Genomic DNA, 16,142 nt, shown 5'->3' on the forward strand with positions numbered 1-16,142 from the left:
CAAACCCCATTCCCTTTTAGCACTGAAGAAGCACAGAGAGCACTATGGATTCTACAGCTTTGGCTTTTACATAAGTAAGTTTACTGCCTTTTATCATGCCTTTGTGGGATATGGTGGTAGAGTAACAGAATTGTATAATACCACCTGTCCTGTTCTTAGGCCTGAATATATGCCAGATTGCTGCTTGCTTCATTCCTGTAGCCATGCTGTCTGGGAGTGAAGGGATATCTGGAATACTGTGTCACTCAACTGGAGGTTGGGGAAAACCCTTGCTATAAGAACACAAAGGAAGTTGTGCTTCATCTCACTTTATCAGGCATCTTGTCCATTTTTTATTTTTTTTGCAATGGATAAATTTGATACCTTTTGGTTTGTGGAGCTGAAATAAACCACTGAATGAAAGAAGAAATGTCGCCCTGTGAAATGTAGCATGTATCAATCTTACTACTGAAAAATCTTGGTCTTTCCAATGGTCTCTTTTGTTTCGAAGTAGTTCCTATGTGATGCATCCTTTGATCTGCTTGCTTGCAATCAGATTTCTTTTGAACACCTGATTGTGGATAGGTGCTTTCTCTTCTCCCTTCTTGGTGCCAGAAATGCTAAAGTTCAGGACCCCTTTTAATATATATATGTGTGTGTGTTTTCTTGGACTCAGATCAAGTACAAAGAAAGGTTTGATAAAGAAAAAGGAAAGAAGCCTCAATACGATCTGAAGGAGAGCAAGATCTACAAGAGCTTGAAAGATGCTCACCACATTGCAAGTGATGTAAGTCTGGTTCATTAGCTTTTATTTGAATGGTGAGGAGAACCCAGGCGCCAGATCTAGGTTCCTTTGAGAGAGGTTTGCTAGAACCTTCTAGTATTTGCAGGGAAAATAAAAGATATAAACAGACCAAGCACAGGTGAAAACAGTTTAAAAACACTAACAGTACAGGTAGTCCTTGACTTACAACTATTCGTTTAATGATTGTTCAAAGTCACAATGGCACTAAAAAAAGTGACATGACCGATTTCACATGACCACTACTGAATCCCCCTTATCACATGTCAAAAATGCAGGTACTTGGCAAATGGCCTGTATTTATGATGCCTGCAATGTCCCGAAGGGCATGTGATCATTTTGTGCAGCGTTCTGACAAGCAAAGTCATTGGGAAAGCCAGATTCACTTTATAACCATTTTACTAACTTCACAACGGCAGTGATTCACTTAACGATGGTGGCAAGAAAAGTTGTAAAATGAGATGAAACTTACTTAGCAACTGTCTTGCTTAGCAACTGAAATATTGGGTTTCATTGTAGTCATAAGTTGAGGAATACAGGTAGTCCTCAACTTATGACCACAGTTGAACAGAAGAAGCTGCTTAGATGAGAAAAAGAAGAAAAAAAACAAGAAAATGCAGTTGGCTTTTGAAAAAGCACCTTTGGAGCCATTATGACAGCGATGGCGAACCTTTTTTGGCTCGCGTGCCATAAGGGAGGGAGCGTAGGGGGGTCGTGTGTGGGCATGCTGCACCCATAATGCAACGCGCAATCCCCCCCCCAGTGCACATGCGTGCATGAGAAGCTCTCCTCCCCACTTTTTGCATGCTTTTTTCGCCCTCCCCAGGCTCCAGAGGCTTTATAGGAGTCTTTATAGTTTTTAGTCCTCTGGGGGCTTCAGGGAAGCCTCCTGAAGGTCCCTGAAGCCTCCGGAGGGCTTAAACCAGCCCTATGAGCAAACCGGAAGTCTGTTCCCGAACTTCCAGTTTGCCCATAGGGTTGGGTTTTTGTGCTGCGGAGGCTTCAAGGAAGCTCCGGAAGCCTCCGGAAGGCCTCTGGGGTGGGTGGGGAGGCTCTTTTCGCCCTCCCCAGGCTCCTATAAAGTCTTTGGAGCCTGGGGAGGGCGAAAAATGGCTTTAAAAAATGCTGAACTCAGCTGGCCAGTGCGTGCATGCACACTAGCCAGCTGACAGGGCAACGCCTCATGTGCACTGATAAATGGCTCCATGTGCCACCTGTGGCACCTGTGCCATAGGTTCACCATCCCTGCACTATGACCTGAATGCAAAGGTGGGCTGCACTTACATTCACATTGCAGTAATGGTATCCCTCTTATCTTTGCTACTGGTTCGGAAGGTCCATGATGACATCTGGGTGGGTGGGTGGAGTCTTGTATCGCTGCCACTACTGGTTTGCCCGAACCGGTGTGAACCGGCAGAATATCACCTCTGGTTCACTGGTTGAGAGCGCGTGCATGCACATGCGTACTTGCACGCGCCCCTTTGGGAGTGAAATGGAGCTTCAAAGAAGCAGGTAATCAACTCAGGCAGCTCCGGTGAGTAAAGCAGGGCTGGTGCGAAACTCAGCTGGGCAGCGAGGGCGGAGGGAACGAGCAGAAAGTTAGTTATAAATGGATAGCTTAGCACAAGGGCACGCGGGTGGGCCCAGCCAGCGATCAAAGCTAAGGGTTTGCCCGAACCCGCGTGACCACGCAGCAGCCCACCACAGCCTGAATGACTGAAAATCTCCATAGACAGTAGCTCATTGCATGCCCGCACAAGCTGTCGTATGGCAATTGAAATGCATTCCATTTATAAGCCTACTTTATGTATTCCTGTGACAAGGTTGCTGACATTTTCCTTTGTTTTATCAACAGGTTAAATATAAGGCAGATCTGAAGAAACTTCACAAGCCGGTGACCGATATGTCTGAATCGCTTGCGATGAATCATGTTTTGAACACCAGCCACCTTGCCAGCACTGTAAGCCTGTTAGCTAAGCCGAGATACTATCAGTTTAACCTTTCCTTGCCTTTCTAAGATAATATCAGCTAACAATCCTCCTCCTTGACTGTTTCTAGGAAATCACCTGGTAGTGATCTCTTATCTTCTGCCTGATAACTATCCCCCATGTTGACTAGCAACATTAATACCTCAAGTCTTCAGAACTTTTTCTATTACTTTTAAAACAGAACCACTAATAATGTTAGCATCTAACTACATTTTAATAGCTTTTTTTTTACTTTTATAATTCATATTTTTACTAACAGGTATTATTTTATTAACTTTTTGTATTTTTAACCCACAACTACTATTTTGAAACAATAATCCTTTTTAACTTTTAAAACCATTTTCAGACTTAATCTGCTTTTGTCTGAACTTTGATCTTCTTGCTATAATGAATTCTGCTTGTGGATTTGGTCGATGCATCTAGTCAGCCATTTTGTGACACAAAATGCTGAACTAAATCACCCTTGAGTAATATCAGCTAATCCCGTTTTATATTCTTAAGCGAAAACCAAGGGGCATCGTTCCATTTTAATGGCATCACTTATTCACCGCATCACATTTCTTTGATTCTTTTCTTCTTCTTTTTCCCCCCGTTTTGTAATTTTGTTCCTTTTTGCCTCATATTTTTTTCTTTCTTCTTCTCTTTTATATATTTCTTTTACATTTAATTTCTGATGTCTCATTTGACTACCGATATGTTTTTTGTAAAATGATCTAGAAAAGTTGCTCTGGTTAGGACATTTTTTTTAAACTATTGAGGTGGTTTTTGACGCCTTCCCTTTAGTACCAGTACAAGAAGCAGTATGAGAGGAATAAAGGTCACTACCATGTGGTTCCAGATAACCTTGAACAAATCCATCTAAAGGACGCCACAGAACTTCAGAGCATAGTAAGTCAGTTAAGGGTTTCACACTATGTATGTTTACTACCATATGCCACTGTATCTGTATTCTTATCCAAAACATGTCAGAGTTCTATGGACTTTTGCAGTGGTGAAATCTAATTTTTTCCCCTACCGGTTCTGTGGGTGTGGCTTGGTGGGGGAGGGGGTCATGTGACTGGCTGGGCATGGCTATATAGTCATGTGAGTGGGGGTGTGTGTCAAAAGACAGAAACTTATTTTAACAATGTCCTGCTGGAGCAGAGGATTGGGCTAGATGACTTCCAGGTCCCTTCCAGGCCTGGATTGCTGTGCTCTTTCAAGGTATCCTCTGAAGCTGCATCTAGTGCCAGGTTTGTGGTCCTTCCTCCCTCTCCTCTCCTTCCTTCCTTCCTTCCTTCCTTCCTTCCTTCCTTCCTTCCTTCCTTCCTTCCTTCCTCCACCACCCATGCTCCCCATTTTTGGCCTAGCGTAGGCATCAGGGAAGCCTCCTGGGAACAAAGATGGACCCCAAATGCTAAACAAAAGTAAAAAAAAAAGATTCCTACCATCGCTCAGCAGAGCTGATTGTCAGAACTATTTTTTACTTTGTTAAGCATTTTTTTACTACCAGTTTGGGCAAATGGTAGCATTTTTTTACTACTGGTTTGGGCGAACTGGCCCAAACCGGTACCATTTCACCCCTGGACTTTTGGCATATTAAGTATGCAGGGGTAGATTTGATATGTTTGGATCGTCAGTGGGAATTGGAAACTACCCTGGAAACCTTACCTGTGATTTAGTTTGAACTGACTTTCCTTGGAATTTTCCCCTCATAATAAGCCATAAATATCACTCAAGTTTTATTCTGGGCAATATAATGCTTCTGTATTTCTTAATAAGCCAGAAACCTAAATAATATATGTGCCATCAGTCAGTTATTTTTGGATTTCTAATATGTGATACCAAAGTGCCTAGTAACACTAGGCCCACACTGCAATGAGATGGGCAATGGGCAAAAAACATTTCATTCATTTATTATTTCATTTATTAAGACTTATAGTCTTAATAAAGACTATATAAGATAGACTTATAGTCTATCTTATTATACAGATAGATGATAGATAGATGATAGATAGATAGATAGATAGATAGATAGATAGATAGATAGATAGATAGATAAATAGATAGATAGATATTTCCAGCAGACTCCATGTCCACCTGAATTTATTAGATTTTAAAGGTGCCATAATGTAAGGCAAACCATAGTCTTAAACATCAGATTTATTTCCAAGATAGTCCTGGATCCCTTACACACCCAGAATATATGCTTGGAAAATACAAACAGCGAAAGACTATGGAATGGTACTTTATTTGAAAATGTGATTACTTGCCTAAGAGAATGCTAAAAGTAAGCTGTGTGGTGGACAATATCATGAGGACAGCTACAGGAGATTTTTGTAACTGTCCATGTTTCCCATGAGACTACTTTGTAAGAATGACTATGAAGTGATCTCAAAATTTTAAATGTATCCACTAGGTCATTAAAGTTGAAGATCTCTATTGTTCTTTGGCATTGGGTGGCACTAGCAGCTTAGGAAACATTGTGCAGGTGAAGGAGGATTAGCTTGAACTACATATCGTAAAAACCCATGTCCCATATTCAGTAATTAAACTGAAGCTGAAAGGAGGTCAAATAATTAGCAAGGCAACAAAACATAATCAACAATAAAGTGTTTATAGGAAGAAACATGAAGGTTTTGGAGTATTCTTCACAGATTTCAAAGCTGAATATTACTGAAAGTCTGTGGAAAGATTTTAAACATGCAGTGCATGAGACGGGACCTAAGAATATTTCTGAGCTATAATACTTCTTGCCAAGAATAGTAGAGAAAAGCAAAAATAGATGTTTTCAGTTAGTGGCAGGAAACATTTGAAAAGCTGTTTATTTGCCAAAGAAGGCTTTACAAACTGCTGACTGAAAGAGCATGCAAACTGTTTCATCTGGCATAGTCGTTACTTCCATTTTTTGAATCTCTAAACTAGAGATAAAAGACACCAATCCATTTAACTTCACAGAAAGATATGTTTGCCTTTGAACAATGCAGTCTTATTCACTACCAGATTCATTGAAACAGTTTCATTGAAGTACTGTTCAATTAGTGGTGCCTAAATATTTATGGGCAATTCTATTGGTTGTTGCTTTTGTTCACTGGTTAGAGTCACCCTGACTAATGTGGTTATTACATTTATCAATTAAGAAATAAGTTTATTTTGACATAGCATGTTGTATGACCACAACAATTGTATTTTGTTCATCCAGGATTAGGGTTGAGTGAAGGATGTGCCATTCTGTAAGCGTCTTTTTAATCTGCTACTATGGGATAACACATTCCACCCTCTTGACAGGTGAAATACAAGGAAAAATATGAAAAAGAAAGAGGAAAACCCATGCTGGATTTTGAAACACCTACATATATCACTGCTAAAGAATCCCAACACATGCAGAGTGAGGTAGGAGGTCACTAATCAGATATTAGAAAACATCAGCGAGATACTGAATTGTAGTTGTACTGTGTCTAGTCAGTTTAAATCATAAATGTATTCTGAAGGTATTTTTGTAACAGAATGATCATATCTTTCTGTTCATTGATTAAATGACCACCACAGCTTATTTTATGGGTGCCAAATAAAAGCCGAGCCCCTCTGCCCATTCCTCATCCTCAATCTACATCTATACAATTTTATTCCCATTGTTTTGTTTTGAGAATCAGTTTCTCCTTTGCTAGGCTTCTAGACTGCATATTCTTGCCTCTATTCAATTTCATCCCTTTCATACCCTTTCATAGGTATTTCAAAATATGGTTAAATTATTGGAACATGTTCATTCCAATATCAAATCCATGCAAGGTGAAACTTGAGTGTCGTGTTTGATTCTGTCAATTGTTTTCATTCAAAGGAAATATAATATCCAAATGCATGATCTATGAAGTTACTCACTTTAAAAAAAACTTCCTTGGACCAAGCATGCTAACTAGAACAGATTTCTTTACCTGGTGTTTTCTAATATTTTCTAGTGGGTTAGATCAGAACTCCCATCATTCCAAGCATGTTGAGTGAGAACCACTGGACGTGTCATCCCATACATTTTGTTGGCACTGGGTTGCTAAGACTACTACCTGACCAATGATCATTCTGTCCTTTTTGTACAGCCTGCTCCCTAGATACTACAATGTAGAAATTTTGCTTCTCTAAAAGCCAGACGTAGGTATTATTGCTTTCAAGTACATACTGTGTTTCCCCAAAAACAAGACAGGGTCTTATTGTCTTTTGACTCTGAAATAAGCACTTGGCCTTATTTTCGGGGAGGTCTTATTATTTTTGAAGTGCAGGAGGTGGCAATCGTGGTCACCTCATGGCTGCTGCTGTGTTGCAATATTTTCAGGGAGGACTTACTCTTGGGGGAGGGCTTATTTTAACGCATGCTCAAAAGCCCGATTGCGCTTATTATCCGGGCGGTCTTATTTTCAGGGAAACAGGGTAAAATATTAATTTATCATGGGTTAGGACAATGAAAAACATTAAACCTTTCCCAAATGGCACAAAAAGAAAATTGGATCCATAATTAACTAATTGTCACATCAATTTAAAAGGTATGAAAATTATTTTAACAATACCAAAATTAATTCTATTTCTTCTTTCTTCCCTTTTTTCCTCTCCCTTCTTCTTCCAACTCCTATTAGAAAGAATATAAGAAAGATTATGAAGAGTCCATTAAGGGCCGGAATCTTATGGGTTTGGAGGTTACACCATCTTCACTGCATGTCAAATATGCTACTAAAATAGGAAATGAGGTACCAACTACTCTTCTGACTTATGCAATGGAAATTGTCTCCCACAAAGTAGACCCTTCGCTGTTCTCTTTGCCATGCTTAAACTTTAATTTTAAGTTTAAAAGTTAATTTTTGATTTCCTCCCTTAATTTTAGTTTTAATTATAAGCATGATTTAACTGATGCCTATTTTTTATCTTTATCTTTTAAAAAATTGTCCTATTGATGGAACCAATGAGAACTGTTTCATTATATATACCTTTGTGTGAATTTTTAGGTAGAGTTAATGTAACAAGAGATGCATGTTTAGAAGGCAAAAAACAACTATTTAGTCTAGGAATTATTTCCTAACTCTTTTGTTTCTCTTTTATCTTTTCCCCTCTCATTGATTTCCCTTTGTCTCCTACTTACTTATCTCTTTTGATTTATTTTCTTGTTTTCTCTCCTTTAGAAAGAATACAGGAGAGATTTAGAAGAAGGTGTAAAAGGCAAAGGCCTAACTCTTCTAGAAGAGACACCAGATTTGCTTAGAGCAAAGAATGCAACCTATATCTTGAATGAGGTGAGGCCTATCACTAGGTGGAATAAAGTTTAGGAATATGGAAATGAGATTTCTATGGAGTATTATAATGCTTAGTACTGGTCTGTCCATTTCATAGTTTTGTGTTCATCATGCATTCAGACAGAGAAAGGACATTTTTCCATTTCAGTTTCTAAGTATTTGGATTATAAATTACACTAATAAAAGGGACACGGTGGCTCAGTGGCTAAGACACTGAGCTTGTCAATCAGAAAGGTCAGTAGTTTGGCGGTTTGAATTCCTAGTGCCTTGTAACTGAGTGAGCTCCCATTACAGAAGTCCCAGCTTCTGTAATGGGTTCGACAGCATGTAAAAATGCAAGTAGAAAAATAGGAACCATCTTTGGTGGAAAGGTAATAGCATTCCGTGTGCCTTTGGCATTTACTCATGCTGGCCACATGACCACGGAAACGTCTTTGGACAGTTCTGGCTCTTTGGCTTAGAAACGGAGATAAGCACCACCTCCTAGAGTCGGGAACAACTAGTACATATGTGCAAGGGAACCTTTACTTTTACCTTAATAAAAGTGTAAAAATGCATTTAACAATATTAAGAATCAACACAAAATTGATAGGAAAAGGAAGGAAGGAAGTTTTACTACAAGAAAGAACTTGTAAGAACTCCAAGAAACAGATCATATTTTTGAAAGTCTTCTTCATTTCTCTTGTCAAAAAAGACAAATTTAAATATTGACAAACAATAATATTTTGCCCCTCCTTTTATTATTTATTAATAACTTCAGAATTTCTGATTATGCAGGCTAGAAGTTCTAAAGCAAAATTAAAAAGAAAAGAAAGCATTTTGATAGAGATTTAACCAAGGGAAAGGAAATAATCAACTGGGATTTAAACATTAATAAATTATATCCAAACTATAAAAACTTTGTGGGGACCCAAAATAAATCAAAACCCACAGCAAAAGCTACCAAGAGACCACATGAAGGCTTTCTTACTTCCCAAAGTGATTATAGTTGGTGGATGCTGAGTCATTTGAGTTAAAAGAAGAATATCTATTGAAAAACCAAAATTGTCACAAGTTTGATGGCCCTGTTTACACCCAGCCTGAGCTGTATTCTGTAATTTGCTCATAAAGTAGCTCATAAAACCTAACATCCACATTTATTAAGGAAATAGTTCTAGAATGGGAACAGATTGCCTGGTTTGGGAATAAACGATGTTTGTTTTATAAAAAAATTAAAGGCAGGTATTTGCGTGAAAACGTTTTATTACAGACTCCTCATAAAATTGGAGACAGAAATCCAATCAAATGGAAAATCATCCTAATCAATAGTCACTTCCCAGAATTGTAGTGATAATTTCTTGAAAAAAAAAGTTACTTCAAAGAGTTGTTCTTTGAACTTATTTATAAATTATTTCTGAGTAACATTTGATGTTGAAAGCAAAGATGGCCAAAACCCAATAAGATATTGAAGATTCTTCTCATGAGCAATAGTTCTCACATTTGTAATCTTTTTTTTTTATTGTTGAATTTCCTTGGTAAAATCTGGAAAAGCTGTATACTTAAAAAAAAAACAGTTAACCATACATAGTGAACCAACTGACTTTTCTCTTCCAATGGCATCCTTTATCCTGAAGAGGTTTAATTCATTGATTATGGATAATCCTCCTGGTCCAATTGAATTCCCATGATCTTGCAACTAAAATACTCTGTTTTCAGCCAAATCCATTTTGAAATGTTTAGTACCAACAGGGTTGTTAACAATGGTTAACATCTTCTGTAACCTCGAGGAGAACAGTCATCACCTTATTCTTTGCAGCTGCCAACAGTGACACATTAAGGAGACAAAAGATGTGTCAGAACTTCTTGAGGGCACCACTGAGGCAGATAACGAACAAGCTCTCTCCAACAATCAAAAGACACAACAACCATCTTCTTTTGGCTCCGATAACAGCTGTTCATGTACCAAATAAGCAATGATCTGGATATAAATTCTAGCAAGATGATGAAGACAACATACTTCCACATATTTTAAAGCCCATCTTTTTAAAAAAAATCTGTGCACAATTTCCACAAATGTATGCATTTTTTGGCCTGACGTTTTCTCTAATTGGTACATCACAGGACTATTCATAGATGGATCTATGAATTACACAGTCATATTAAAATAGGAACCAGGTGATTTTCACTGCAATCACATTATGCATTTTAAAATTATTTTAAAATAATTTTAAAAAACTAGAAAATGAGGTCAATAGTACATTTAACCATTGGTTTTGAATTGATCTTGCATACATTGAATTATTTTCTTGGGAATTAAGCAGAAAGGAAAAGATTGGCTAGTTACTACATTTACCTTTTTCAGGTTTGTGGCCTCATTAATTTAGTGGATTCAGGATAAATTAGATATTTCTTACTGAATTCAAGAAACTAATTAGCTTACAGTATCTTTTTTAATTTCTCTAGTATTTCACAGTTATTTCTAACCAATCTATGCTGATGTCTTGTATAAAGTATTCAGGGTTTAGTGTCTTCCCAATGCAACAAGATAATTTAGGTTCTTCATTTGAATTCTTAATTTTTTTTCCTCTATACATTCTTAATTATTTTGGTTGACATGCCTTCTGAAGCCAAATTAAAATATTATATCACCTAAATAATTATATAGTATATTAAATTGAAGATGTTGTAAAAGATAAAAACAATGTTTGCCAAAACTAATCCCACATATAACTACCGGTATTATTATTTTTATTTAATTAGATGTTATCTGATTTGTAATTCAATTTGATCAATACATGATTCTGTAATCTGACTGAAATGAGGAAGATTCGGTTCTTCCTGGACACATTTTTCTGAAAAATTTCTTGAAATGAGATCTATGAACAGCATAACTAGTCAGATCTCATATCACATTGCAAGATTAAATGTTTCTTCCATAAAATAGATTGCTCTTCCTTCCATTGTACATTTACACGAGCAGGTTACATATCAAGATAACCTTTGGAGGATTGGAGGGTGAATTTCATTTGGAAACAAGCTGTCTGATATATTTTTGTATCTGTCTTTATCCACAGAAAGAATACAGGAGAGCTCTGGAGATGGAAATGAAAGGAAGGGGACTAACAGATCTTGCATTGGAGACACCTGATTATATGAGGGCAAAGAATGCCACAGATATTGCTAGTGAGGTTAGTGATTAATGTACATCATTTGATTTACTGCTGTATTAAATCAACAAAAAGCTATATCTGTAAATTACTTATTCTGGATATTTCCTCTGAAATGTTTCTCTCAACAGCTTAAATATAAGCACTCTGCAGAAATGGAAAAAGCCAATTATACCACAGTTGTTGACACTCCAGAAATCATCCATGCACATCATGTGAAGAACTTTTCCAGTAAGGTAATGATGGCCCTGCAGATGGAGGTGAACTCCAGCTCCCAAAAGCCTTAACCAGCCTGATAAATAATGTGATACAGAGGGCCCTGTCTGTGTGATCTTGAGAGTCCACTGTAAATCCTTCTAATAAGTGTAAGGTACTCTACACTGTTGGACATTTTGCTCTGATTTTCACTTTAACTGGTGACTTTGCTTTCATTTTGCAACCATTTAAATATAGAACAAAACAACTAGTAATTAATGGAAAAATTTATATAGGTTTCAAAGCAGTGAATGGTAACCATAGATCACATGCCCCTAAAATCTCTTTTCGTGCCTTTAGAGTAGGGGTGACAAACTCTCATCCCGTGGGCTGGATGCGTCACACACTGGCCACGCTCACCCCCAGTTTAGCGAAGGGAGGAAAGTCGTGATATATCACATGGCGACAATGTGACGCCACAAGTTTGACACCCCTGCTTTAGAGTATAGCTGAATTTCTCAGTCAACTGCCAATAATCAAAAGTACAATTTCTCACTTTTTTTTTTTAGCAGAAATGCATTTAGTAAATGAGTTTCATTCTTCTTTAGCGCTTAACAATGCCCTTAAAAAAGAAAATAACAACCCAACCTTCCAAAATCTGTTATTTTTCTTCCATCCCCAAATCCAAACATGGGCTATTTCATGACACTACATCTTACTATCTGTGGCTCTCAACTTCCCCCATTTTTTTAAATCCACTTCTGACAACCAACCCTTTTGTCTACACTTCTCAAATGAATACTTAAATCGTAAAATCTATAACCAGAATGTCCTTGCTTCTAAAGTTAACAGGTAGTTTTTGTTTCTCCTCTCAGAAGGTAATACTTTCCAAGTATTTTCTTAAAAAAACATTATTTAGCTTGCTTAGTCTATGGACTAGATCACATTTGACAGATGCAATCTAGAAAGTGCAAGCCCAAGCTACCAAACTTTACAAATGTCCTTATTATACCTGTAGACAATGTTTATCATGCATCTGCTCTTATTTCTAAAGCATTTCTGTCTTAGTCATTGAAAATTGACTAATTGATTGACTTTGTGCCATCAGGTTGGTGGTGACTCTTCGTTAAAATGTTTTTATTTTCCATTTTTCATTTTCATACACTCACATATATACTGTGCATAGCCGGGGCCATACAACATTAAACAATAATCACAGCAATTCCTCTTGTCGACAATATCCCCCAAAATAGAAACCCAATATACCTCTTCCACTCTCCATACACCTCTTTCTTCCGCCCCCTCCAACTTTCTATCTTCCCTCCATCATTCCCCTCTACCCTACTTCCCCTCCCCCTCTACCACTCCTCTCTCCCAGTCCACTCCCTCCCTTCCGTCTCACCCTCCCTCCCATCCTCTCTCCCGCCCTCTCTACCCATCTTTCTTCTATCCCACTCCTCCTCCCCTTGGTGTATTTCTACTATATGTCAATATACTCAACTTGTCCTATTTTTACAGAGAAATTAAAGAGAAACAGTATACATGTGAAGTCGCATTACATTGAAATCTAACACATGGTATATATCCCCCCTCCCCTCCCCCACCCCCCACAACACCCCACCTCCCTCCCCCCCCCCCGACTTCCCAGAGCCCGTACACAGTATAGATTTTTAACAAACACAGTCTAAAATATATTGGGGGAAAAAGAAATAGAAAAAAAAGAGGTTAATAACATCTCTACATTGATCTTAGCTTCTTCTTGCTACACTAACTTTGAACAGTTTAAATCATTCCTGATCTTAAGCATAGGCTATCTGGAATTTCTTAGTCCCGTATTTATTTTGTATATAGTCAATCTATTTTTTCCAGTCTCGTTTATATCTCTCATTTGAATGATCTTTGAGATATGCCGATATTTTAGCCATCTCGGCTAAGTTTGTAACTTTCAATGTCCATTCTTGAGTTGTAGGCAAGTCTTCCTTCTTCCAGTATTGCGCCACCAACAGTCTTGCTACCGTTATTAGGTGCAGAACCAAGTTGGTCTCTACCGCTGTAAAGTCAGTACATATACCTAGTAAAAATAAATGAGGAGTAAACTTTATCCTTTTTTTAAAGATATTTTGCATAATCCACCATATTTTTATTCAAAATGCCTTAACCTTTTGGCAGGTCCACCATATATGAAAATATGTAGCATCGAGAGAACCACACCTCCAACATTTAGGCTAAATGCCATCTATAGAACATCTTATAAAAATTCTCTCTCAGGTTTTGAGCTTGTGTAAATTTCACATTTCTTACCCATATTCTTTCCCATGTATCCAACATTATTGGTTCTTCAATATTTTGAGCCCACTTTATCATACAATCTTTAATTAATTCTGTCTCCGAATCCATCTGTATTAATATATTATATATCCTCTTTATATGCATTAAGCTTTGATCTCTTATTTGTTTAAACAAATTATCTTCAACTTGGATAAAACCAAGGTTGGTGGTGACTCTTAATTACCATGTAAATAGATATTCTCCATGATGATCTATTCCCTAACTTGGACTTCAGGACTTCCAATAGCGCATTTTGTCACCAGTGTACATTATTCCTACATCTTGCTTCTGATTGTCCCTGTCTTCTTTTTCCCTTCAACTTTCTAAGCATCAAAGCCTTCTCCATACTTCTCATAGTATGTCCAAAGTATGGCAATGTGAGCCTGGCCATTTGAGCCTCAACTGAGAACTCTGGATAGAGTTTGTTTTATTTCTGTGGTCACTTTGCTATTGTCCCAAGATAACAAAAAAATTGTATGTGTCTCTGCATGAGTATTTGTTTTGTTACTGCAATAGTACATATTCTTTTTTTTTTAACCTATGTAACAGAAAAAGTATAAGGAGGATGCAGAGAAAACCATGCCCTACTATGTGTCTGTGCTAGAGACTCCAGAAAATCAGCGGGTCCGAGAAAATCAAAAGAATTTTAGCATGGTATGTATACATATACTCATGAATTCCAACAAAGAAAGAAAGCAAACAATGCTACTCCTGAAAGGCAATTTTCCTTTCCTATATTAGATATTAAGCCTAATGGGTAGAGAACATTTTTAATCTGAAATATTTTGAGCCTTAGCTACCTGCTTTGAGTTTGAAATAAGTTGCTCATACCTTACAAGAAACATGTCTGATGCTGTTCTGACTATGATGAAAAAGTCCCATGCTCACAATTGCCAGTGATGCTAATCATGTAGGTAAAGAAAAAGGACACAGATTCTGGGTATTTTTCAGAGATACTTCCCACTCTCTCTAAGGTACATTCTTGATTATTGCTTTGCTGAGCAAGAAACTTAAAACTTTCCTTAAACTTAAAATAACTGAACCTTTCTCGGTTATTTTCAAAACAAGTCCAACTGAGATTGGAGGGCTTAGTTACAAATAACTTAATAGAATTTGTCAAATAACTCATGAATTCATGAATGCATAATACTTAATAACTTACCAATATTTGACTACCGGTACATTTGATACTGTATTTTGAGTGACCTTTGTTCATGCTGCTGTAAATGTATTTCTCATATATCTTCATCAGTTCTATAACACTATAAAGCATTATGTTATGAAATGGTATATAAATCTAAGTCCTGTTGCTATTACTGACATTTTAAAAAGTCAGTCTGGAAACAAGAAGACAATGTCAACATGGAGAATTGACAACTGAGTTCTTACTGGGGGAATCCTGCACAGCAGCAATAAGTTTTTGTCTCTCAGGCTGTTTCTTAAATAAACTTCAGAAATTCCAATCCAGATTACATTGGGTTGGCAATGGGGTTGGGCTTGTACTCAGTCCAGAGATTATGGCCAGATTGGTCTTTCCTCTGCTTCTTGACTTTCTTATCTGCACAAGGGAGGCAGGGCTTCCTGGGTGTTTCTCAATGGACCACTCTACCAGTGCCTGCTTTTTCTTTTGTGGGATTATTCCCAGCAAAATGGCTTCACAGGACTGGAGGGCAGGGATGTGCTAGGAACTACAGCCAATCAGAGCTGGGCTGCTCCTGAAGTGGAATAAAACTCTGGAAGCCATCTTCTCTCAAGGACTTCAGAAGGCTCAGATTGGAAAACAGCAGCTTTGAATCAAAGCTGGGAAACGAAGGTGCAAGGGGCATTTGCAGAGAGCTGAGAGTAGGAGGAGGAAGATGTCACCTCTTCTTGCCCTCAGGGAGCAATGAGTGGCCAAGCGGAAATCTGTTTTGAGATTAATGCACTGAAAAACATGTATTCTCTTAACAGCTTCAGTATCAACATGATCTGCAGGACAGTAAAGGAAAGGTCACTGTTGTAAATGAAACACCAGAAATATTACGAGTAAAAGAAAACCAGAAAAATTTCAGTTCGGTAAGTTTATATTATTTAGCAAATGATTGGTCCCCAGTTGGTTAACACATTTCAATCTTTTTATTAATACCAATAAAACCTCTTGACAATAGACAGTTAAGAATCCAGTTATGCACAAGTGAAAGCCCTTCCTCCCTCTCCTCCCTCCCTCCCTCCCTCCCTCCCTTTCCTTCCTTCCTCCTGTTCCTTTCTTCCTTCCTAATTCAAAAGACCCACATTTGGATCCAGAACTTAGCCCTGAGTTAGCGATAAGGGATTTTAACCCACTCATTGTTTACAGTGTGATATGACCTAAAGAGCTGACCCACAAACATGCATGTTTTTGGCAAAGTAAATCAGGGATGGACAGTTGAAACCACCATCTTCCCACACTGGAATTCTAGAGTAAAATGATATA

At 37.8% G+C, this 16,142-nt stretch overlaps 1 protein-coding gene across 1 annotated transcript in view; it reads left to right on the plus strand.

The window, feature by feature from the left end:
- The window catches only part of NEB (nebulin), a 221,952-nt gene that overhangs the window by 182,372 nt on the left and 23,438 nt on the right, over positions 1-16,142 (plus strand). The window contains exons 161-170 of the mRNA XM_087710553.1: positions 656-766; positions 2,637-2,741; positions 3,553-3,657; positions 6,037-6,141; positions 7,371-7,481; positions 7,911-8,021; positions 11,075-11,188; positions 11,299-11,403; positions 14,240-14,344; positions 15,641-15,745. Of these exons, the coding sequence (XP_087566679.1) occupies positions 656-766; positions 2,637-2,741; positions 3,553-3,657; positions 6,037-6,141; positions 7,371-7,481; positions 7,911-8,021; positions 11,075-11,188; positions 11,299-11,403; positions 14,240-14,344; positions 15,641-15,745 (1,077 nt within the window). The remainder of the gene's footprint in view (positions 1-655; positions 767-2,636; positions 2,742-3,552; positions 3,658-6,036; positions 6,142-7,370; positions 7,482-7,910; positions 8,022-11,074; positions 11,189-11,298; positions 11,404-14,239; positions 14,345-15,640; positions 15,746-16,142) is intronic.

This window comes from Thamnophis sirtalis, unplaced genomic scaffold (genome assembly GCF_051295495.1).
Source record: "Thamnophis sirtalis isolate CommonGarterSnake01/CBP01778 unplaced genomic scaffold, rThaSir2_p1.2 scaffold_1, whole genome shotgun sequence".
Lineage (NCBI taxonomy): Eukaryota > Metazoa > Chordata > Lepidosauria > Squamata > Natricidae > Thamnophis > Thamnophis sirtalis.